A 23,930-nucleotide genomic window follows, 5' to 3' on the forward strand; every position below is an offset into this window, starting at 1 on the left:
GTAACAATCATATGAAGGTGGACGAGTGTTTAATATTAACATTTATTAACAGTTATTTGTCCTCTCAGTGCTCCAGTGTTAACTTTACTGAGGATATTTATTACTCCATGTCAGTGTGTACTGATCTACTGCCAGAAGGCCTCGACTGCCCTCTAGACCACAAGGTGTGACACACAGGAAGAAAGATAGAGTTTAAACCCAACACTACAGTATTCACCATGGATGATTAAAATTTTAATAGTCTGAGAGCAGAACTTTGTCTGAATTGTAGAAATTCCTGGTGCTGTGTTGGGAAAACACAATCACATATTCACATAATCTGAAATTCTTAGATCAGTTTCCTGCATAACAACTTTGCTGTCTATCTATGGGAATGCTTGAGGTGTAACACAATGACACTTTCTGTCCCTGTATCTGTTTAATGCCCTAAATAGCCATATTTGCATGCAAATATTCACTCATAAAAATGACCTGTTTATATAGATCCTATCCTGGACACTGTATAATGTGTTTATTTGCCTGCTATATGAAAGCTGATCCAAAGAAATGTACATGCATGGAGTGAGGTTTAGTGTCAGTGTTTCTATAATGACTACATGTGAGTCTGATGTGTTCACCTTTTTAATCATGCTGCGTGTTGTGAATAAGGTTTAAATTATTTTTGTTTGAGAAAAACAGTGTGATTATTGAACGCAGAGGGACTTCTTGTGGATTATTAAAAAATATATATTACTCAACTTATTGCTCAGATTTATTCACTGGGATCGGCCTCATTCTGTGTACTTTATTTCAACAGAGTTATCAGTCTGATTAACAGGTTATAAAGCTCCATATAAACATCACCAGTGTGGTGATTGAAATTGTGCCTCATCTTGAATACTTAACTCAATATTAGATGTTGCACATTTCCTTTATTCTTTTAGAATTTTCAAAATTCTAAAATTTTCTTTTTATTTTCAATTTTTTTAAACTGGATTTTCAGCATGGTCTCAGACTTTTATATTCTAACTGTATGCATTTAATAATCTCATATGTTGGTTTAAATACTGGCCCGAGATGATCACTTACTGCGATGCACTTGAGAAAGTTTCAAAGTTTATTGTGGAACATCCTGCCAATAACACCAAAACTGAACAGTGCTTAATTAACGCGACATTAAAAAAAAAATCATTCTAAATGGTAAAAATACACTGTGCTCCTTTAACTGATAAAGAATCCATGACTGAATCAGTGTCTTTACTGTGACAGAGCATGAGGATGGCTGAGATGAGTGTGCAGAGCAGTAATAATGAGTGTAGTCACGATCAGAGAAAGCAAGATGGTGGCAATTGTGTGAACAATAAGAAAGGAAGTGAGCAAGTCAAGCTGATAGGCTAAGATGAATGTCTTTACTTTTCTCTTTCTTCTAGCACTCATGATCTGTAAAGATACAACTTAAAATTATACACTTATATTCAGTAAAATGTATTCTCGATTCATACAATACATACTGCATTTCTTGCAAAACATACCATAGTCCACACAGACAATACATACGGCACTCCATACATACAAAACATACATATAACTATTCAAAATGGGTCAAATACAAAGATGAATATAGTCACAATCTGTGATCATTTTTTAAAATCTACAATCTGAACTTATTGTAAAATGATAGAAAATTCCAGAGACTACGATGAGCTGGTGTTCCTCAGAGGTTGTATTCCTGCCTCATGTCCAGTGCTGCTGAGATAGTCTTTCCTATCTCATGTGGGTAACTGAGCTGTGGAGTAGATGTCCTGATCAGAGGGGATTGTGGGTAATTGAGCAGTAGAATAAACAGCAGAATCACAGGGGCTTGTGGGTAACTCTGTGTTTGTATCAATGGTTTGAGGATCAGAGGAGATTGTTGGTAGCTGAGCAGTAGAGTAAACTGTGGAAGTTCCAGCGTCTGAGGCAGAAAGTCGTCTGGTGTCTTTCATCTCCTCAAACTCACAGACAGTAAGAGGAACCTGAGAGCAAAGAGAAACAAAAAATATAAATGTTTTCATACTTTTTTTTGCAACAGACAATAAGCTTTGGTACTTACACACACACTCTCTCTCTCTCTCTCTCTCTTACCCCATGGTTGTTTCCTGAACTTTCGATCGAACTCCTGCCAGTAGCAGCTCTACCTGCTGAAAACAGCACTCAAGTCATCAGTAATTGTCATATTTTTAATTTTGGATTTACTTAGATTTTGGAATCAGTTATGAATCATTCATTTCCAGTAAATGCTTTACACTAGTCCATTACAAGGCATCACATATCCACTGACAAGCATGTTTTTGTTTAGTGGGACATTCAAAAGAGTAACCCAAGGCCAGGATTGAATACTGGACACTGAAACTGTGATGCAGCAATAGTACCTGCTGTACCATGAACAGGTCACACAAAACTAAATGTGTTAAACATTAGAGAATGTGTTGTGTTTGTATGTGGGTACCTCGCATCTTGTGTCTTCTTTGTACAATCACAAAGAAGAATGAGATTCCAATCAGAAACAGCAGCAGAATTACAGACAAAGGGATCACAGTGGAAGCTGGAAATCCTGGAAGAGGAACAGATAGTCAGTCACTTTAACCTACATGCTGATCAATCATAAGGGATCAGATTCATCAAAGTCATGTAGCTAGACTATGGGGGTGATGGAGATCTGAGCAGAACCTGGTGGAGGAGAAGCTGGTGTAGGCCAGGACTTGTGTTTATTTGTGCGAAGTGGAGGTTTTGATGGTGATGGTGGTGATGATGATGGTGATGACGATGATGGCAATGGTGATGATGGCGGTGGTGGTGGCGATGGTGATGATGATGATGGTGATGTTGGTGATTGCGATGATGGTGGTGGTGATGGCGGTGATGATGGCGGTAATGATGGCGATGGCGGTGATGATGAAGGTTGTGTTGGTTTCGAGGTTGAAACTGGGATACGAGGACCTACAGCAGTGAAAAGTGTAGTTAGATAATGAATGACAAAGTGAGTAAATCAAGTATATGACTGAAAGCGGTACAGATGCAACACCATATACATTTTGGATGTGTGGAACTTCAGAAATACTGACTGCTGTTTGTGCATCTGATAAAGCACAGGAAGAGTACTGAAGCGAAAACATTTTTTGTCCTGGGAATTATCGTGATATCACAGGCTAGTCTTGGTTAGGATTTGCACTGACAGTGTCATGATAGTCAATATAATGTCTCTGCATGTCTCTACAAACTCACCAGTAGCTTTCAGGTTGATCCGTGTGAAATAAACCTTGTATCCATGATCAGATGTCCAGTCTGCTTCAGCTCCACACCAGTATTCACCAGAGTCCTGCTCAGTCACATTTCTAATAATCACAGTGAAGTTTTGTTTTGCTCTGTCATCATACAGGGAGAATTTCCCCATATTTAGATTCTTTCTACTTTCTTTCACAGATTCTTTATAAGAACAAGCAGCTTTTTGCAGCCTCGTCTTGCAGAGGAACTTGGGGTCACTCCTGAGGGATCCTGGGTATTTACAGCTGATGTTCAAATCTCCTCCGACATGAACAGTCTCATTGATGGACTTCTCATAGGACAGATCTGCAAATCACAACCAATCTGATCAGCTTAGATGTGTCTGTTTGTCCTAGCTCTGACTACCAACATGGATACAGTAAATTTACATATAAATATAATCACAGAATGTTTCTTTTGCTAAAACACATAATTATAGCTACTCACCTTCTGCTACTTTCAGCTTCACTACAGTGTAGGTCTCTATTTCATCAGTCACAACAGCACACGAATATGTTCCAGTGTCGTCCGTGATCAGCTCTCTGATAAACACACTGAAGAATCCTGCACTTCTGCTGTCATGAACTGAGAATCTGCCATCATGTGACCATTCACTGTTTAGTTTTGTTGTTATTTGATTAAAACACCACTGATCAGCTTCGATCTTACAGAAAGATTTTGGTTTGTCTTTATCTTCATCCTCATATCTGCACTTGATGTTGATTCCTCCCCCTGCATATGCTCTCACTTCTCTCGAGACGAAGTTTCCTGTTAAAAACAAGTTCAAGTCATGCTCAATTAACTAAGACTGTAAATAACTACTAAAGTTTTATGGTGGAGTTCAAATGAGAAAAAAATATTTTTCTTTCTAGATGATGTCTCACTGGCAAATTCCTGACTACAAACATTATTCAATTTGTATGAAAAGTTACTAAAGGGTAGGTCACAGTGAGACAATTGAAATCAGATGGTCATAAAAAGGCAGGAGTGACTTCCTGTGTGGCGCTAGAGAGAGATGGATGTGTAAGAGGAGAGCTCCTCATAGTCGATTAGAAAATTAAGCCTCCTTGAGATAATAAGGTACTGAGATTGTTCAAATTCATCGACAAAGGGAGGAAAAATGCAACAGAGTCAGAAAAGTGATAAGAAGTTGAACAGAACTAAAATGAGGACGGATTCAAAAACTGGAGACGGGAAGCATGGTGGAGAGGAGGTAACCACATGTGGAGAAAATGAAAGTAACCAAAAGACTATTATCGAACATCTTTCACAACTTTCAAAAGAATTTAAAAGCCTGAAGGAAGAAATGAGAAGGGACTTAAATGCTTTCAAGTGTGAGGTGTTAAAAACTATGAAAGATGACTTTGCTGAGTTTAAAGATGACGTTGTGAGAGAGCTACAGACTCAGAATGCTAGCATTACCGAAGCACAATCACACATAGCCGATCTGGAGTCAACCTGCCTGGAGTTCAAAGACGCTCTGGTTGCGACTCTAAGGCAAAGCATCGAAATGAAAGATAAAATGACTGATCTGGAGAGTCGCTCCAGGCGAAACAATCTACGCATTTACGGAGTACCGGAGGACAAAGAGGGGAAATCAGTCACTGACTTTGTGAATGAACTGCTTAGTGAACAGCTCGAACTCCCCTCTGGGATGGACCTACAGATCCAACGAGCGCATAGAGCTCTTGCTCCAAAACCGTCAGCAGGGTCGGCACCCAGATCCCTAATAGTGAATTTTCTGCAATATCACGTCAAGGAACTGGTTCTGCAAAAGGGCTGGCAGAAGAAGATTGAGCTAGATGGGCGGCGAATTTACTTTGATAATGACTATGCAGCAGATGTCTTAGAGAAACGAAAGGCGTATGGCCCGATCAAATCTGTCCTGAGAGAAAAGGGCATCCGCTTCCAAACTCCCTACACTAAAATGCGTATCCACTGGGAATCTGGTCAACAATCATACGAGAACGCAGAAGAAGCAGCAGCGGAGGATCTCAATCGACGTGGATTTCAGGTGACGGTGAAAGCAAAGAGTCCGAACGCGATGAAAATAATGGAGGAACGCCTGGATGAACTACTCTCGTGGAACACCATCAGCACCGGCGACAAAGCAGCTCATCGAGCAAGGGAGAGACTCCTGGAATTCAGAAGAGATTCACAGCCGGGGGAATAAACTACAGTGAGCAGAATAAAAAGAGACACTCACATATTCTGGGAGTGACACAAAGTGAGGTACTTTTAGTTATTTAATGTAAGTGCATGGAGAATCTCCATAGCTTTTCTTTTGAGGTGTAGCTTATACAAAGTTGAGGCACTCGTCATTTCGCATGTAGGCCTACAAAATACAGATATTGATTTAGATATTGTAAATTAGGATGCGTTTTTTTTTCCTTCTCAATTATTATTATTTTATTGATATAATTATTACCACTTAACCTGCTCTAATTATCAACCCGACTGAGGACAATTTAACGCCAAATGTTGGACACGTCTAGTGGAGAAGAGAACTTTCTCACTAGGGAGGGCCCCTTCGTGCTTGAGGCACCTTTCCCTCCTCCCCCCAACAGGGAACCCAAAGGATGTTTAAACTCATTCCTTTCTTCTGAAGTCACTAAACTTTATGTAATTGTTCATTGGTTGTTACAGAGTTCACCCGTAGTAATTGTTAAGTTTCAATCTGGATTGTGGAATTATGTTAATATGAATGATAGAGAATAGTGTTAAGATACTGTCATTGAATGTAAATGGCCTGAATAACCCCATTAAGCGACAAAAGGTAATGTCTAAACTAAGGAAAGAGAAGGCCCAGATTATTTATCTACAAGAGACTCACTTGACTGATCAGGAGAGTGAAAAACTCAAGAAATTTGGTTTCATGAACACTTTCTATAGCTGTTTTAGAAATAAGGGCAAAAGAGGTGTTAGTATATTGATTTCCAACACAGTGAAATTTGAATGTATCAATATGACTAAGGATAAAGAGGGAAGATTCATTATAGTGAAAGGAAAGCTAGAAAACGAGTTAATGACTCTGGTTAATGTTTATGCCCCACCCAACAGTGATAAGAGGTTTGTTAAATCTCTTCTTGATAAAATAATAATGCAGTCAGAGGGAATATTGATATGTGGTGGAGATTTTAACATTGTGATGGATGATAAGATGGACACAACAAACAAGAAAAAAAACAATTAACCAAGTAACTAAAATTATTAAAACTACATTCAAGGAGTTTGGCATAGTTGATTTATGGAGAGAACTCCACCCCACTCAAAGGGATTATACACATTATTCACCGCCCCATGATAGTTATGCCAGAATTGATTATTTCTTTATAAATAAAATAGACCTGTTTAGAATAAAAGAATGTGAAATCGAAGGAGCAGAAGTATCAGACCATTGTGCAATGTGTCTAAAAATCCAATTGGATACGCAAAAGAAAATAAAACAATGGAGGTTAAATGTTGGGATTTTAAACGATGAAGTATTGGTTAGGGAGATGACTGAAGAAATTTCAACATATTTGACTGAAAATGATAATGGTGAAGTGAGTCCTGTTATTTTATGGGATGCCCTAAAAGCAGTCTTAAGATGGAAATTAATAGCAAAAACGGCAGCCATGAAAAAAGCTAAAGAGAGGGTTTTTCTTAAACAAAAAGAGATCCTGACTAAAATCGAACAACAACATAAAAATTCTGGGGACCCTTTGTTACTCCCCCAAATTAAAGAAGCAAGGGAGAACATAAATAAACTATTAAATGCAGAAATTGAAAAAAAGACAAGAAACAATCCTACTATGAAGTAGGGCCTAGGGCCTCTAGATTGTTAGCTAAACGATTAAAGAAGCAACAGGCTGACAGGACAATACATAAAATAAGAGATGTATATACTAACCAGGTAATCTACGATCCCAAAGGGATTGGCTTAAATTTTGTGAACTACTACACTCTTTATAGTCAACCCTTAGCAGCAAATGTTAATCAAATGAGAACCTTTTTACAGAATCTTGATCTGCCATCTATTGGGAAACATCAGAATGACCTAATCACCAAACCATTTACAGTGTTGGAAATAGAGAATGCAATAAGCAGATTAAAGTCAAACAAATCCCCAGGTAGCGATGGTCTACCCTCAGAATGGTACAAAACATTTAAGGAACAACTTGTACCATTACTTTTGTCATCTTTTAACCATTCACTTGAGAAAGGCAAAATACCCCCATCATGGAAAGAAGCAGTGATATCAGTTATCCCCAAGGGGAATAACAATGAGACATGCTCAGGTTATAGACCTATATCGATTCTCAACGTAGATTATAAAATATACACTTCTATTATTGCTAAAAGATTTGACCAATTCATGAAAGACATTATTGACGAAGATCAGACAGGTTTCATTAAGGGCCGTCAAACACATGACAATATAAGAAGAACTCTTCATGTTCTAGAACATGTTAAACAAAACAATATCAGTGCTGCATATATAAGCCTTGCTGCCGAAAAGGCTTTTGACTGTGTCAGCTGGGTTTTCCTTTATGAGGTTCTTAAAAAGTTTGGACTGAACACAAAGGCAATTGATTGTATTAAGACACTCTATCAAAACCCAACTGCAAGAATCAAAATCAATGGCAGCTTGACAGAGACCATACAACTAGAATGATCAACCAGACAGGGCTGTTGCCTCTCTCCAACCCTGTTTGCGATCTTTATAGAACCACTGGTGCAAACAATTAGACAGAGTAGGGAGCTTAAGGGCATCAGAATAGATGGAGAAGAACACATTATCGGCCTCTTTGCTGATGATGTGATCTGTTATCTAGAAGAACCGGATGTATGTCTCCCTAAACTGATTAGTCAACTGGAGGTCTATGGTTTTTATTCTGGATATAAATTGAATTTGACCAAAACACAAGTTTTAACATTCAATTACTCTCCAACCAAAGATATACAAGAAAAATTCAAATTTAATTGGAAATCAACAACAATGAAGTACCTTGGGGTAACTATAACAAAAACAACAGAAAGCCTATATGGCTCAAATTATGACAAAATAGATAAAAGTATCAAAAAAGACATAGATAGATAGACCGTCCTGTCTCTGGACTTCAGTTCACGAATAGCGACAATAAAAATGAATGTCCTTCCATGCCTGCTCTATCTTTTCCAGGCTTTACCTGTGGAAATTCCAGAGAAGCAATTTAGAGCATGGGACAAAACCATATCCAGATTTATTTGGAATGGACAAAGACCGAGAATTAAATTTGTGACTTTACAGTTGGAAAAACAAAAAGGAGGAATGGCATTGCCCAACCTCAAGGAGTATTTCCATGCAGTGCAAATCAAACATATAGTCTGCTGGTGTGATAAATCCTATGAAGCCAAATGGAAGAACCTAGAGCAGTTCGCGCAAAAGAGGGAAATCTCAAGTCTTATTGGCGATGCTGACGAAGCCAAAGACTTTTATAATCACATGGACACCATCACCAAATTTACACTTAAAGTGTGGTATGACATCACACGTAAACATAAATTAGAGCCAGATACCAGGATGCTTAGATGGCCAGTATATGATAAATGTTTCATTCCAAATACCCAAGATCAGAGATTCAAACATTGGGCCTCATGTGGAATAACAGCTCTGTGTACTGTAATTAAAGAGGGGAGCATTTTGAGCTTTCAAGACTTGAAGGAAAGGTTCTCATTGGACAACCAAGATCATTTTAGATATTTACAGCTTAGAGACTATTACAATAAGGAGGTTAAACCAAACATAAATGTGGACAAAAATAGGGTAATCAAAACTGTAATGGGGCATATAGCTTCAAGAGTAAAATAATAATATCTGTGCTATATAAACAACTAATGGAGAGCAAAGGAAACACCACATATGTGAAACATAAATGGGAAAAAAGAGTTAAATGTGGATATTTCTGAGGATGATTGGTTACAGGTTTGGAGAACCCAGCACTCTACTGCGTCGTCTTGTACATGGAGAGAACATTGCTGGAAGAATGTAATACGATTTTTTATTACCCCCCAACTTAGAAGTAAGTACACATTTGTTTCCCAACCCTGTTGGGGAAAATGTGGTGAGATGAATGTGAATCATGCACATGTATTTTGGCTTTGCCCTAATATTGTTCAGTTTTGGGATGAAGTACATTCTGTTATTGTTTCGGTCTTGGGTTATCAAATACCCAAGACTTCCATAGTATTATATCTTGGTAACTTGAGAGGAAACACTGTGGCTAAGCCAGACAGATATATATTCAAAATCTTGATTGCAGCCAGCAAAAAGGCCATAACGAAAAAAGCCAGAACCACCAGACAGGGTTGATTGGTTAAAACTTGTGAAAGAGATGTACATAATGGAGGACTTGACACATAGGATAAGACTGCAAGTTGACACATGCGTAGAAAAATGGATGAAATGGAATGTATACATATCAATGACAGATTGACTGAAATTATACTATATTGAATACTTTAGAAACATGCCCATCCAGATTGTAGGTTTTTTTTTAATTATTATTTTTTGTTGGTTTGTTTGTTTTGTTTTTGTTTTGATGTGTTTTTGTAATGGTAACTGTTGGCAATTATTGTTTTTTCTTTACCTAAGTGTACCACTAAAAAATATAAAAATAAAGTGTTAAAAAAATAAATAAAAAGGCAGGAGTGAAATGTCAGGCAAACTGAAGAGTACAGGGCAATCAGAAACAAAATATAGTGTCGAATACGGAAGCGCATTGCATTCACCTAATAAAAAAAAAAACAGCAAGCATTGCATTCACCTAATAAAAAAAGCAAGTTATCTCATAATTATGAGATAATTATCTCATAATTACGAGATAAGATCTCATAATTACGAGATAGTATCTCATAATTACGAGATAATTATCTCGTAATTATGAGATAACCTGTCATGCTGTGACCACATGACCCATGTTGCAGTGATGAGAGGCTTGCTTGGGGGCTGTGACTGTGTGACTCGATCAGTAGGCTGCCGGGCTGCGAAACAGGTGAGCGGGATAAATTTCAACTTTAACTGAGTTTTTATAAATGAATACGTTAGATATTCTCCCTCTTTAAAGCATGTTTCCTTTTTCGACTATGTTTTCAATATGCCTGTGGCTCATATTTGTTCGAAGCTTAGCAAGGCTAAGAAGCTGCACCTATGAAAGATGTCTAATGGTGTGCTAAGGTTTGCCTGCCCTGCAGAGTGATGGATGATGATGGCTTGTGGGATTTTCTTCGAGGACATGGGGTGTCCGAAGACAGAATTGAAGATATGCAAGTGGACAAGGTGAGAACCGACAGTAGGCTACAATTTAGCATCTAACCGCTACTGGAGTGACGAACTGATTGCTATGATTGCTAAGACCAGACAGCCATGGCTAATTCAGCTCTCAAAGAATGTGCTGCACGCATCTCCGGTAATTTATTTTAGTGTAGGCGCAGAAACTTCTTTGACTTAGAGAGACTTCGACTTGTGTTCCAAATCACGATAAACGTGAAGTTACAAAGCATAACGTAGTGTCGGGACAAAGCTATTTGGGCTTGCTTGGAAACAATCTGGTTTATCCGGTTTATCCAGTTCTATTTCACATCAACCCATGTCAAAAACAGTTCCTTTAAATAGGCCTATTGCTTTTGTGTTGTGACCAGTGAGCATCCTGGATAGATCATACAGATTGCCAGATACAGTTATCAGTAGGTTGCGCAATGTGCGGGGTTGTACGATTGTGATATCAAATGTAGGGTGCGTCGGGATTTCCGCCTAGGTGACATGTCAGTGTTTCTGTCACGCTTAAGAAAAGACCTAATTCCTTTTTAAAACCTTTGTCCAGGTTTTGACACAAGCCTCTATGTTTGTAAGAAGTTGTAGAGTATTTATTGTGTCCATATATGTTACGCTACTTATGCATTTCTGCAAAGCGCATCAGTTGCTGTGTTTAATGATCTCCTATGTGTTGCTGGCTCTGCAATGCAAACTGCAATTTTGCACCCCAATAACTAATATTCTTACATGTGAAAGGGTAGCTAGTTATTTTTTGTAAAGCTTGTCAGGGGAAACACACGAAGAATAGAATCGTGCCAACTTTTACCCATGTCTAACCTGATGCATCAGCCGGTTTCATTTCACTTCTCGGAAACCATCTAACCTCGCAGCAATAGGATTCATTCACACCACTTTAGGCTTGCACTTTCAAATCACTGCTGTTTGGCCATGGTGTATGTGATGATATGTATATGTCGCGTTTGAAATCGCTGAACTACAAATTCATGACGTAATGGCTTTACCTCTCCTCGCTGATTAGCCGGAGAGCCAAACTCAAACCAAGTTCTGCCCAACGTTCTGAACAGCTGGCTTTCCTGATCTAGTTGTTGAAGTGAAAAGAAATTGAACAGAGGCAGGTGGCACCAGCCTGGCTAACCCATGTCCTCACTAGACAAAAGTAGGCCTATCCTTTTCTCAGTCCGGCCAATGGTCATGTCCTATCTGAATAACACATTCGAGATATAGCCCATTTACACAGGAACATGGTTTAGTTTTGGGCATTCATCATACCCCAATTTGGCTCTAAATCTAGCTAAATTGATCATGAATATACATTTGATTGTGCAGATTGGATGCAACAATTTGGATGGTTAGAAAGGATCTGATGAATAGATGGGTTTCAACTATTATTAGGCTGCACATTGATTTTTAAAATATCTTTTTTATAGATATGTGAAATAAATTGTCCAAAAATATATATATTTACATCACGTTATTTGAGAACCTTTAAGTGGTAACAGGTGTGGTTATGTTGGATATGGTTATGAACAGTAGCATACGTAATTTCTATGTTCTAAGTTCATCATAATTGTAATTATTTTTCATATGTCTTCACAGATTGACATGTTTGCCATTAAAGACATAGACGATACATCCCTTGCATGTTACATACCAATATATGGGGACAGAATTGCCACAAGACGATATTGTATGGACAAACAAAGACAACTCGTAGAGGATACATCAAAGGTGTTACTTCTAAATAAACTGCGTCAGAGAATGAGTACCAGAGCTACAAATCACGATGAAGGATCTGATCCCGGACCTGTTTCTGTAGGTCTAAGAGCAACAAGATCCTGCTCTAGAAATGCTGTGAAGACTACCCGAAAAATTGAGCTGGGTTAGATCCATGAGGGAAAGCAAGTAAGGAAACGATGCAGTGGAGGCACAAGGGTACTTGATGTGAATAAGAATGCAACTAAAAAAGATTTACTCTCTCATGCAAAGGAACTATTTTTTCCACATGGGAAGTCCAGAAAGGGAAATTGGGAAGAGTTCACTCACAATGTGTACGATTTCAAGGAATCTGAACTTGATGACCACACAAATGTTGGTGAGCTGTACACCGTGTCAAAATTTGGGATTTTACGGTTTTACTTATATACAGCAGGTCAAGCGCAAGAGTCAGACACGGACACAGAAGAAGACTGTGAAATGGGCAGCCAGCGTGACATTCAAAGAGGGCAGCAGGTACAAATTTCTCGCCCTTCTGAGCAGCAAGACATGTCAACCATTCAGGCAGAATCACCCAGTACAGCTGAACATGGTCATGGCATCGGCTTAGCAAATTCATCAAATTATGAATGTGTAGATCTTATGTCCTCATCCCCAATGTCTGATTCAGAGGTGATCATAGGGCCAGGAGACTCTACACCCTCTCCAAGCCAGCTGGATGACACGCTTCCAGTTTTACCCAACATGGACTCCCCAATCACCTTGGCCTTTCCACATCCACCTGTCAACTTTTCCTTATCCAGCACATCCAGCCTTGTCTCAACGCCTCTTTCAGACACGTTCGATGCCCCCTCTACATCCACTCGTGCCCCAGTGTACCAGATTGAAGATGATTTAAACTATGAGATACTATCAGTGCAAATCAAACTTCACAGGGTTAATCTGTTAGATGAAATGATCATTCAGTTCAAGGATCCTTTGATCCTGAACTACCCATTAAAATACAGTTTGGTCAATGAAAGTGGCAGAGATGAAGATGGGGTGGCCAGGGATGTGTACACTGCCTTTTGGAATGAATTTTTTTGTAATGCATACATGATTTTGATGAGTTTCTTATTATGCATGCTTTTTGATTAATGTACTCTGTTACAGCATTGATGTATAAATGCCCACCCTGTTTCTGCAGATATGTTTATGTGTCCTGTAATGCATTGACCTTCTAATTGAGGTGATCTATACCTTTAACAAATGTAATGTGTTCCTACATTGATATGGTATTGCCACCCCCCTGCAGATGAGTTTAAGGTGGGGTTTACATTAGACCGTATCAGCGGATCATCAGATTAACGTTTTTAAAACGATTTGCGTGCACACAGCAACGCCAATACACGATTCGCGTGCACACAGCAACGGCAATACAAGAATACGCTAATCAAATGACTAATTAGATGGCACGTAAGTTGAAATGTGTAGTGCAGCTCAGCACTTCCTCCTCAGCGGCTCGGCTCCGCACAGGCATCCTGCGCTCCAAATCACTCCGCCCTGAACAGCGAGTGCCCTCTGGAGGGTGCGCACTCCGGCCCTGCGCAGCTCACAGAGCGCGCGAGTGAAGCACACGAGCAGTGATTCGGGACTGAGCCACTGTGTGTGTGATCCCAGTGCATATCGGGCATGCACAAGTCACTCACCACTTGCAAGTGGAAGGATGGCAAGCCTAAAGACAATCATAACTACACAATGGGCAGTATTTGCATCTTACCATGAACAACATTAAGAATGACAAAGCAAAGCATTATATTCATACTTTTATACTCTTTAATGAAGTGAAGTCCGTGCCGTTTTTCAGCAGTCGCGTCACATGACCAACGTGGCATGACCAACGCCAGCGAATCAGGAAGGTGGATGTCACAGTGACGTTGTCCAATGACGACGTCAGCTAGAGCTCAGCACAGCGTATCCACGTTCCTCAATGTTTACACAGCACCGGATCAGATACGAACTGGGTTGAATACGTGGGCCCTGGCGGATTCAAGTTGTTCCGCCTGTGGAGTCATTTCCCGGCATTTTAATGTGAACGGACAGTGCATCCGCGACGAAAACAAGACAGATACGGTCTAATGTAAAATGTAATGCACTGAGCTGTTAATTGAGGTGCCCTTTGAAATTTTTCTACACCTTGAGTGTCCATTGTTGAAAGGGGTTTAAAGGCAGGTGGACTGATACTTGTTCCTGAATAAATGGCAAAATTTTATTGCAATGCCTGAATTCTGTTTGCAGTTGAAGTTAATAACACAAACAGTAGTATAGCTGTACTGTTACTGTGAACACTAATATAACTAAGCCATACATAGCAAAAACTACTATAAAACCTAACTGACCTTACTTTCTATTTTTGTAAATGACGTGAGTTTTATTTATTACCTGCTTAAAGTATGGTGTTGTATTATAAGGTGGGATCTCATAAGAGAACATATCTGAAATACCGAGCTGCATGTGCTGCATTCACAATTAAAGAGGTGCATTTGCTGCCACCGACTGGTAGCATACAATCGATGGAGTTCCAATCTGACGTATGCTGTTGGCGAACAGGTAAGAATGTAAGAATTAGAGCAAAGTGTGGATATTTTCTCGTAAAAAGAGATACAGTTCTATGGCTTCATGTGCAGTAGTGGGTGGGTGCAGATAATTTTCTGACATCAACAGACAGCAAATGTCAAAAACAGTCTGTTCGCAGGGCAATGGTCCTCTTGGTAGGCATTCATCTCGGTACAGATCTACTTGTTGAGGATGTACAGTTTTCAGGTGATCTGTACTGCCAAACAGTTGTGGAATGCTGTACATAAGCAATGGTCGTCCACTCAGAGAAACAGCATTCCTGCTGGGACGAAGTCTGTGGCAGTTCCACAACTGAGCCACTTCCTGCAGCTCTCTGGGGAAAAATAGAAATAGGAGTATGCAGTGACCGTCTTTCAAATGATGACTGGGGCGCATTTCATAGACAGAAAATAGCATACAAAATAAATAATATGGGGTTCCATAATCCCATGGGTGTCCCAAAAGATGTAGACCTTTCTGCAAGTAGCCTATGCACAAGCGTTAAGTACAGAGGTGCGCGTAAAGCTGCGCCCTTGTTGTCACTTCTTGAACGTTGCGCATTCTATGCGCCACCAACCCCGAAAAAATAAGAAAATGCGTCGGCAAATCTAACATTTAAAAAGTATCATATTTAATAATTTAACTGTGATGAAATGAATCTAAAGCAGCGGAGACCAACAAAGAATCATGTAGGCCTACCTACCTTAATTATTTCCAGGCAGGTGAACTGAATGAGATTTTTGTCTAGGAAATCTCCAGAGAATTGGTCCTGGTCTTTGAGATCTTGAAACATGTTCATCCAGAATTGTGCGTGGTGTGTTCTTAGAAATCCCCACCATTGCTCAATTCTCTGATTGTGGTTACTTGATCCAGTTATGTAGCATCTTTTCGAAAACACATCATCGTGGGTATCTCTTAGAAACCGCTGTATTTGCTCCAGGGCACAATTCTCGGTACCCAGATCTGACCAGATATGAGAAGGAGTGCCGCCTCTGCTGCCAACCTCATCAATGAAATACCCAGCAATGACTTTAGGATTGCTGTTGGTGGAGAAGGCGTGAAGCCATATGACCACACGCGAGAATCCATCCACTGCTCCGTTGATGTATATTCCATACGGTTTAAGCTTGTCATATGAGTCCACATGCCACAAGAAGTTTGGGCCTGGGTTGCTGTAAAGGCGTCCCCTTAGATGTCGCCTTAACCTCAGCTGCACTCCTTGAGGGTCGAGAATCTTCAGCAGAGCACGCACTGTGGATTGAGTCACGACCAGTCCAGCTTGAATGCATTTCAAATGCATGAATTTGTATCCATGCATCATGCCATATTGGTTTAATTGCTCATTCAGGAAGAGCGCAACTTCCAGCAAGTCAGACTTGCCTTTCCGCCTGAACAACTCCAACAATTTCATTCGTCTCCGTATTGTTGACATGCTTATTTGAATGCCATCCATCCTGAGACATGTTAATATTTCCCAGTGCCTCATGCCAAGAAAGAAGTAAAAGCTTATACTGCCAGAGATATCCATCATTCCCTTGCTAATTACAGCAGCCACACATCACTTCCTAGCATGAAACTGATATGGCTAGATGATAAGCGGACATAATATTATCTCGTAATTATGAGATAATTATCTCAAAATTACGAGATAATATCTCGTAATTTTGAGACAATTATCTTGTAATTATGAGATACTATCTCGTAATTATGAAATCTTATCTTGTAATTATGAGATCTTATCTCATAATTATGAGATAATGATCTCGTAATTATGAGATAACCTGCTGTTTTTTTTTTTATTATTAGGTGAATGCAATGCGCTTCCATAGTTGAAGCAAAAAGTTAAAAACAAACAAAGAAAACATAAATAATGAGTCAAGAAAGGGGCGGCACAGTGGTGTAGTGGTTAGCGCTGTCGCCTCACAGCAAGAAGGTCCGGGTTCGAGCCCCGTGGCTGGCGAGGGCCTTTCTGCCATGGCAGCCTAGTTACCGTTGCTAGACCACAAGGTGTGACAAAGAGGAAGAAAGATACAATTTAAATCAAACACTACAGTATTCACCATGGATGATCAAAATTTTAATATAGAGATTTCGGCACTGCCTAAAAGTGGAGCTCTCATCTTTTTCTGGGTTGTAGAATTTTCTTATAGCATCTATTTCTTCTTCTTCTTTTGGATTTAATGGCAGTTGGAATGCCAGCTTAAAGGTGCATTACTACCACCTACTGGATTGGAGTGTGGAACAGAAGATTGGCAGGGAAAAAAAAGAACCCTCCCCCCAATTTTCTCTATTACACCTGTTTCTTTTAAAAATGTTATTAGTTAGCCATATATATGTCCTAATGCCCCACCTAAGATGTTCTCTAGTGTGAAGTTAAGCTTTATTTCTTTAAGTGCTTCACTTAGTTCCTTTCTCTCTTCCTTATAGAAGTCACATTCCCCTACCATATGCTGCACTGATTCTGGCTGATTGCAATGCCTGCATAACCCAGTTGGATGTTTTCATATTATATGAAGTGTCTTGTTGAGTGCTGTATGGCCTATTCTTAGATGGGTGATGATGGTTTCCTCTCTTCTGTTTCTCCCCACCTTTCTCCCAACACCCACATGCTTTTGTATATTGTAGAGATGTCTTCCTGTGTCACTGGTGACCCAGTACTCCTGCCATACTTTTTCTGTTTGACTTTTAATGATGGTTTTAGCCTCAGCTTTACATAATGGAGTTTGCAGATTAATTGTTTGCGATTTCATTGATTGTTTTGCCAATATGTCTACATCCTTGTTTCCTTCTACTCCTACATGAGCAGGAACCCAGATGAAACATACACTTAAACCCATTCTGTGTATTCTGTATATCTAAGTCATTCCACCTGCTGTCAATTAATGTGTGTGTGTTTGTTACAGGGACGGAGCATAAAAGGAGGGGGAGAGCAGAGAAAAGAGGCTCCCGACTAGAATGCATGCGTGTGTGAGGCTGAAAAGCTTACCTTCCCCAACCCCGCCCTCCATTCACAGACTGCTGCTTGGCCACGTCCCTACTGCCACAATGTCTTTAGTCAACCTTTTACAAGGATTATAATAATTGATGATTGAAATCCCCTCTTGTCCTGTCCAGGTCTTAACCGTTATTGATTTATCTTCTTTCCCTTTATTGACTACATTGTACCTCATCCCATTCTGCACACATGTTACCATCCCTCCACCTTTACCATATTTCCTGTCATTTGTAATAGCAGTGTATCCATGTATAGGGTGACCAGATTTCCCTAGTCTGAAACCGGGACACTTTTGCGCGCGACCATGCTCGTGCACGCACACCTTTTTTTTACGTAAATGTGACACTCAGAGAGGTGCTCTTATCATTTTGTTGAAGCTCACATTTATCAACATCTTACATGAAATAAAACAAACAGGCATTTTGTTATCTAGTAGCATAGTGGTATACAGATCAGTTAAATTATGGTCAGACAACAGATTTTGTAATGGCTGAGAATAGGCCAGGCTATGTCCATAGACCAAATTTAAACTGATTTCAGCTGTTTGTGAGAACACCAAGAAGAATGCATATGCACATGTAGGCTATATCTCATGCATGCACTATAGCATGAACTTAAGAAGTAGATATGTGACCTCAACATAGCCTAGGTCAGAATCAACCTTACTAACCATTCCCCACAACTGAATGAATAAAGCAAGAAGATGTGTACAAAAGTAAACACTTTAACGGAAGGTGCAACAAGCTGTTCAACACAGCAATATGGCCAAACTGTCAGAATGGTATGTTAAACAGAAACAAAAAAGAGACAAGTGATTTGAGAATATATACTACGGAAGCCGAGAGAGGCCCTTCATATAATCCTTTTATTATTCACCTTGTTATTTCGAGATAACGACATAATTAATTCAGGATCTCGAGAAAACAACACAACTAATTCGAGATCTCGAGAAAACAAAACAATTATTCCGTGATCTTGAGAAAACAGCTGAGAAATGGTTCATTCAGGTGTGCCAAGAGACTTGTGATATGCTGACTTTGGGGCTATTTCTCATTCTGTATAGACGCAACTTTGGTCATTAGAATGTCTGAAATAATCAATCACCTAATAAGGCAATATTTTGATCAGGGGTTGTCACAGGGAGAGATTGCATTAAGCCTTTTAATAAGGGATAATTTCAAAATTAGTCCGCGGCACCTCCGCAGAAGACTGGCCCGGCTTCGTCTCTACCGACGGAGATACAGTGATCAGCTGAGATCATGAAATAATTGCTTTGTTTTCTCGAGATCACGGAATAATTGTTTTGTTTTCTCGAGATCTCGAATTAGTTGTGTTTTCTCGAGATCCTGAATTAATTATGTCGTTATCTTGGGATAACAAGGTGAATAAAAAAGATTATATGAAGGGCCTCTCGTGGCTTCCATAAATATACACTCAAACAAAACACCAGTAAAGGAGGAGAGGGGCGACAGCCCGAGGAAAGCCCCCACAGGAGCGCACAGCATTTGCAGCATAGGCTACCCAACTCAGTACAAGAACAAAACACTTACAGTGTGTGCAGTCGGCTTCATGCGCATTGTTCTGCACCTCTCGGAGGAAGGGGTAGGTGCCCTGTAAATCTTTGTTTACCTTCTTTTCGGCATAATTGCTGCGGCATTACTGCTGCTAGACAAATAACATTTGCGCCAGTTAATGTTTATTTTATTTGCATGGCAACACGTTCTGTTGTCTGGAATAATGTGGCTAAATAAACACCCATGCCACAGGGCCAGGGGGCAGTAACCAGGAAAGTTTGCGATTCCTGTCAAGTCATCAAAAGAGTAAATGCAGACATTTCTCCGCTAATGATTTCCACGCTGCTCAATCGCAAGCGTCGCGAGTGGCGAAAACTGGGACATACCCGTGTCCCGACAGACTTTTGTCAGGACTCGGGACACACAACCCCAAATCGGGACTGTCCCGGTAAAACCGGGATGTCTGGTCACCCTATCCATGCAGAATAAAATCCCATTTTGGTTTCAGCCATGTTTCCTGGATGCAGATTGTGTGGTTTATCTTGTAAATTTATTAAGAAATGTTTAAACTCCTGCCCATTAGCAATGAGACTTCTTGCATTCCACTGCAGAACGATCAGTGCCATGAATCACCAAGCCTCAGTGCCTGTGAACTAGGGGGGCCTTCCCCACTTAGCATTTCCTCAACTGCTTCCCAACAGAAACCCTTTACCCCAAGATATTTTTCTGCTGACTTCACTATTATTTTGATTTTCTCATTTTTCTCATCTGTTTGTGCGGAACAGTTTATCACCTCCACCATGAATAACACAAAATCATTTCTCATTACAATCAGCATATCCTTCTTTATTTTATCACAGCCTTCACATGGTTTTGTTTTGTAGCTTTCTGTGTTACGTTGTTTTAGCTTCTCTGTCTAACCAGACACTCTCCTTACTGCTTCTGCATATGTTATCCCTTGTGAGATTTTCACTTTTTGCACCTCTGCTGCTCTCTTACTGGCCTCACATCTGCGATAGGCTGAGCTCTGCTACCCTCCACAGTTACAGCACTTTAACTTGGTTCCACTTTCACACATTCCATATTCATGCTGTCCTGCACATCTTCCACATCTCTGTTTTCCTTTGCAAATGGCTGCTACGTGCCCATTATTTCTGGCATTTGAAGCACCTCAGTGCCGGGGGAACATAAGGCTTAACATCTTAGCACATATAATGTAAATATACTTTAGCTGGCAGCTTTTCCTCATCAATTTTTATCATTACCGCTAAACTATCACACGTCTCCCCGTTTCTAGTCATTCTCAGTCATTTTGCCTCAATCACTTTTGTCTCTACTATATTCTCTTTAATCTGGTCCACTGATGCAGCTATGGTTACCCCTGAAATGAATACTCATGCAAACTTCTTATCCTTGACCAATGTTACGTTCACTCTTTTGTCTTCAATTTTATTCAGTTTGATAGCCCTCCCTTGCTGAGTACTATCTCTGCAAACAATTAAAAGTGCTCCACTTCGTAGTATCTTGGCACTGTTCACATCACCTACCAGTTTGTTTATCGCTTTAGTTAGCTGAATTGGGTTCCACTCACCGAATGATGCTCCTTCTTGAGTTAGTTTAATTATCACTTTATAGAAGGAGGTAGCTAGCTGTCTGGAGAACATCGACAGAACCCTACTTCCTGGCAAGCTGAAGCTATGGTGCACGCAGTATGGACTACTTCCATGTCTTATGTGGCCACTAACCCTCTATGAAGTCCCGCTCTTGAAGGTGGAAAAGCTGGAGAGGCTGGTCAGCTCGTATGCAAGAAAGTGGCTTGGCCTTCCCAGGTGCCTCAGCAGTATTGGGCTCTATGGCAAAGGGATGTTAGATCTGCCCATTGCCAGTCTATCAGAGGAGTTCAAGTGCACCAAACTCAGACTGGAGATGATGATGCTGGATTTGGGGAGGAAGTGGACTCCATTGGCTGCAACTGAGCAGGCAAAGGCAGCACTCAGACACAGGGACATCATGGGCTGAGTGCAGGAGGGGAGGAATGGCCTTGGCCTTAGGGCCAGCACACCAGCCTGGAGCAAGGCCACTCCATCACAGAGACAGAAGCTGGTGGTCCAGGAGGTACATCAGGAAGAGGAAGCAGGAAGGTGTGCACAAGCTGTGGTGCAGGCAAAGCAAGGGCAGTGGACGGCATAGGAAGGAGTGGAGAAGAGGAAGATCTCCTGGAAAGAGCTGTGGGAGATGGAGGTATTCAGAGCAAGCTTTACCATCAGGGCTGTCGATGATGTCCTGCCTTCTCCCACAAACCTAAGCCAGTGGTATGGTGAAGACCCTACGTGCCCTCTATGTCCAAGTCCAGCAACACTGAAGCATGTCTTAGTGGGCTGCAAGACCAGCCTCACCCAAGGCCGTTACACCTGGTGGCACAACCAGGTGTTAAAATGTCTTGGAGCAGTGCTGGAAAGTTGACGGACAAGTGTCAACGCCCTTCCACCCCCATCATCCTGCTGGCAGGCAACAACATTTGTCCGGGAGGGCGAGGGTCAAGCAAGCCTCACCACCATAAGACCAGACACTGGGCAGCTAGGCAGTGCATGGGACTGGAAGATGCTGGCAGACATGAGCCAGAAGCTCTCCTTCCCAGCTGAGATCGCATCCACCAACCTGCAACCAGACCTTGTGCTGTGGTCAGCCTCGCTCAAGCTGGTCTTCATCATCGAGATCACTGTGCTCTGGGAGAGTGCAGTGGAGGAGGCCTAAGAGTGGAAGAAGCTGAGGTACGCTGAGCTTGCAGCCAATGTGCAACAACAAGGCTGGAAAGCGAAGGTACACCCGGTGGAAGTAGGCTGCAGAGGGTTCGTAGCCACCTCTACATCCAGGCTACTCAGGGAGATGGGAGTGCAAGGGAAGGCACACCAGCAGGCAGTCAAAGACCTCTCCAAGGCTGCTGAAAAGGGGAGTCAGTGGCTGTGGATGAAGAGGAAGGACTCCACTTGATGGCATCTATGGGGTGAACCTGGGATGTTGGGATTCACTGCTGAACCCTCTGGAGGTGTCGTGGGTCTATCAGCAAAACACCCATGAAGGAGGGCACCCACTTGATAACCCAAAGGATGCCATCACTCAATCGACCACCCCACAGAGTCTCATCGGTGCCTCAAGTATGTATGTAACAAGGGATATCAACATCTAATCCTACACAACAGAACTTCAACTTGTTTTCCTGCATCTACCATGCTTTGATCACTGTCAGTGTCTTCAACACTCGAATTTTTCCCGAGTTGCTTACGCTTCCTTTGCTTCCGACTATTTTTAAAAGTTGCAGTACACCAACCTTCATCTTTCCCACTGCCCTCATTCATTCCTTCTAGCTCACTTCCTGATCCATCACGGCCTTCTTCCATGCTCTGTCCATTCACAATCAAGTCACATCTTCTTATATCATAGCCAGCCAACTGGACACGAGGCTGTGTTTAGAACTGATAATTACTTACACTGGCCACTAGGTGGTGTGTATAACTGGTAATTACTAACACTGGTATATTAGAGGTGCGCACAGGACTGAAACCATCAGAAAACAACTCGATGGGTTTCTTTATGTATCCACACTCTATGCCTATGGGGCTCCGCTTGCACAGGTCTTTGGCCCATGCAGGAGTTCCACTAGTAATTACCAGTTATACACACTGGCGAGTGGCCAGTGTTAGTCAACAGAAACAGATGGGAGCTCTGCTTTTTGGCAGTGCCTAAATCTATATATTATTATTATATAATAAGTCGGTTCATAAAGTATTTGTTTCTTTGTTTGCTAACAACACTGAAGCTTTGTGGATATAAACAGAAGGCAGTGGTGGGAGACTCACCTTCCTTGACCTTCAGTTCCACCGGTGTATAAATGTCTTTCGCTGCAGGTCTATCAACGGCACATTGGTACGTCCCAGTGTCCTGTACAGTGAGCTCTCTGATCATCACCCTGAACTCTGCTGATTTGGTGTCATCAAACAGTGAGAATCTTCCTGAATTTACCCACTTGTTTTTATCTCCTGTCTTTATTTGGTCAGAACAGCCTGGAGATGAACCCTTACAGAAATATTTTGGGTTTTGTGTGTATTCTGTATCATACTTGCACTTGATAAGGACTTTTCCTCCTGAATATCCTGTTACTTCCTTGGAGGCTCCTCCATCTAACAAAACACCAAACATCCATCTGAGCAAAATGTTCCTTCCTGTAACACTGCTGCTGATAGTGAGGATTATTTTGAAGTGCGTTTCTTTACCTGAGATCAGGCAGAGGGTGAAGATGAGGAGGATCTTCATCCTGAGTTCACACTCGCAGATCACCACACCAACTCCACTTCAGAAAGATATTAAAGATCCTGTTCTTTTACACACTGTTACTGTCTCTGTCCTGCTCTGTAAATGATCTGTCTTAACCAGAAAGTGTTGTATCGCCCATTTCCTCTTGTAGCCTTGTAAGAAAGAGCTGTGCAGCAAGTTTGTGTCTGAAATATATGTGTGAAATACAGTGGTGCTTGAAAGT

At 40.9% G+C, this 23,930-nt stretch overlaps 1 protein-coding gene across 1 annotated transcript in view; it reads right to left on the bottom strand.

The window, feature by feature from the left end:
• Positions 1–1,748: 1,748 nt before the first annotated feature.
• The window catches only part of LOC132884635 (uncharacterized), a 33,691-nt gene continuing 11,509 nt past the window's right edge, over positions 1,749–23,930 (bottom strand). The window contains exons 8-14 of the mRNA XM_060918475.1: positions 23,668–23,744; positions 23,254–23,574; positions 3,244–3,588; positions 2,852–2,958; positions 2,468–2,579; positions 2,104–2,156; positions 1,749–1,994 (exon numbers count right to left, since the gene is read on the bottom strand). Coding sequence (XP_060774458.1) covers positions 1,749–1,994; positions 2,104–2,156; positions 2,468–2,579; positions 2,852–2,958; positions 3,244–3,588; positions 23,254–23,574; positions 23,668–23,744 — 1,261 coding nt within the window. The remainder of the gene's footprint in view (positions 1,995–2,103; positions 2,157–2,467; positions 2,580–2,851; positions 2,959–3,243; positions 3,589–23,253; positions 23,575–23,667; positions 23,745–23,930) is intronic.

The sequence above is a fragment of the Neoarius graeffei genome, chromosome 4, assembly GCF_027579695.1.
Source record: "Neoarius graeffei isolate fNeoGra1 chromosome 4, fNeoGra1.pri, whole genome shotgun sequence".
NCBI lineage: Eukaryota > Metazoa > Chordata > Actinopteri > Siluriformes > Ariidae > Neoarius > Neoarius graeffei.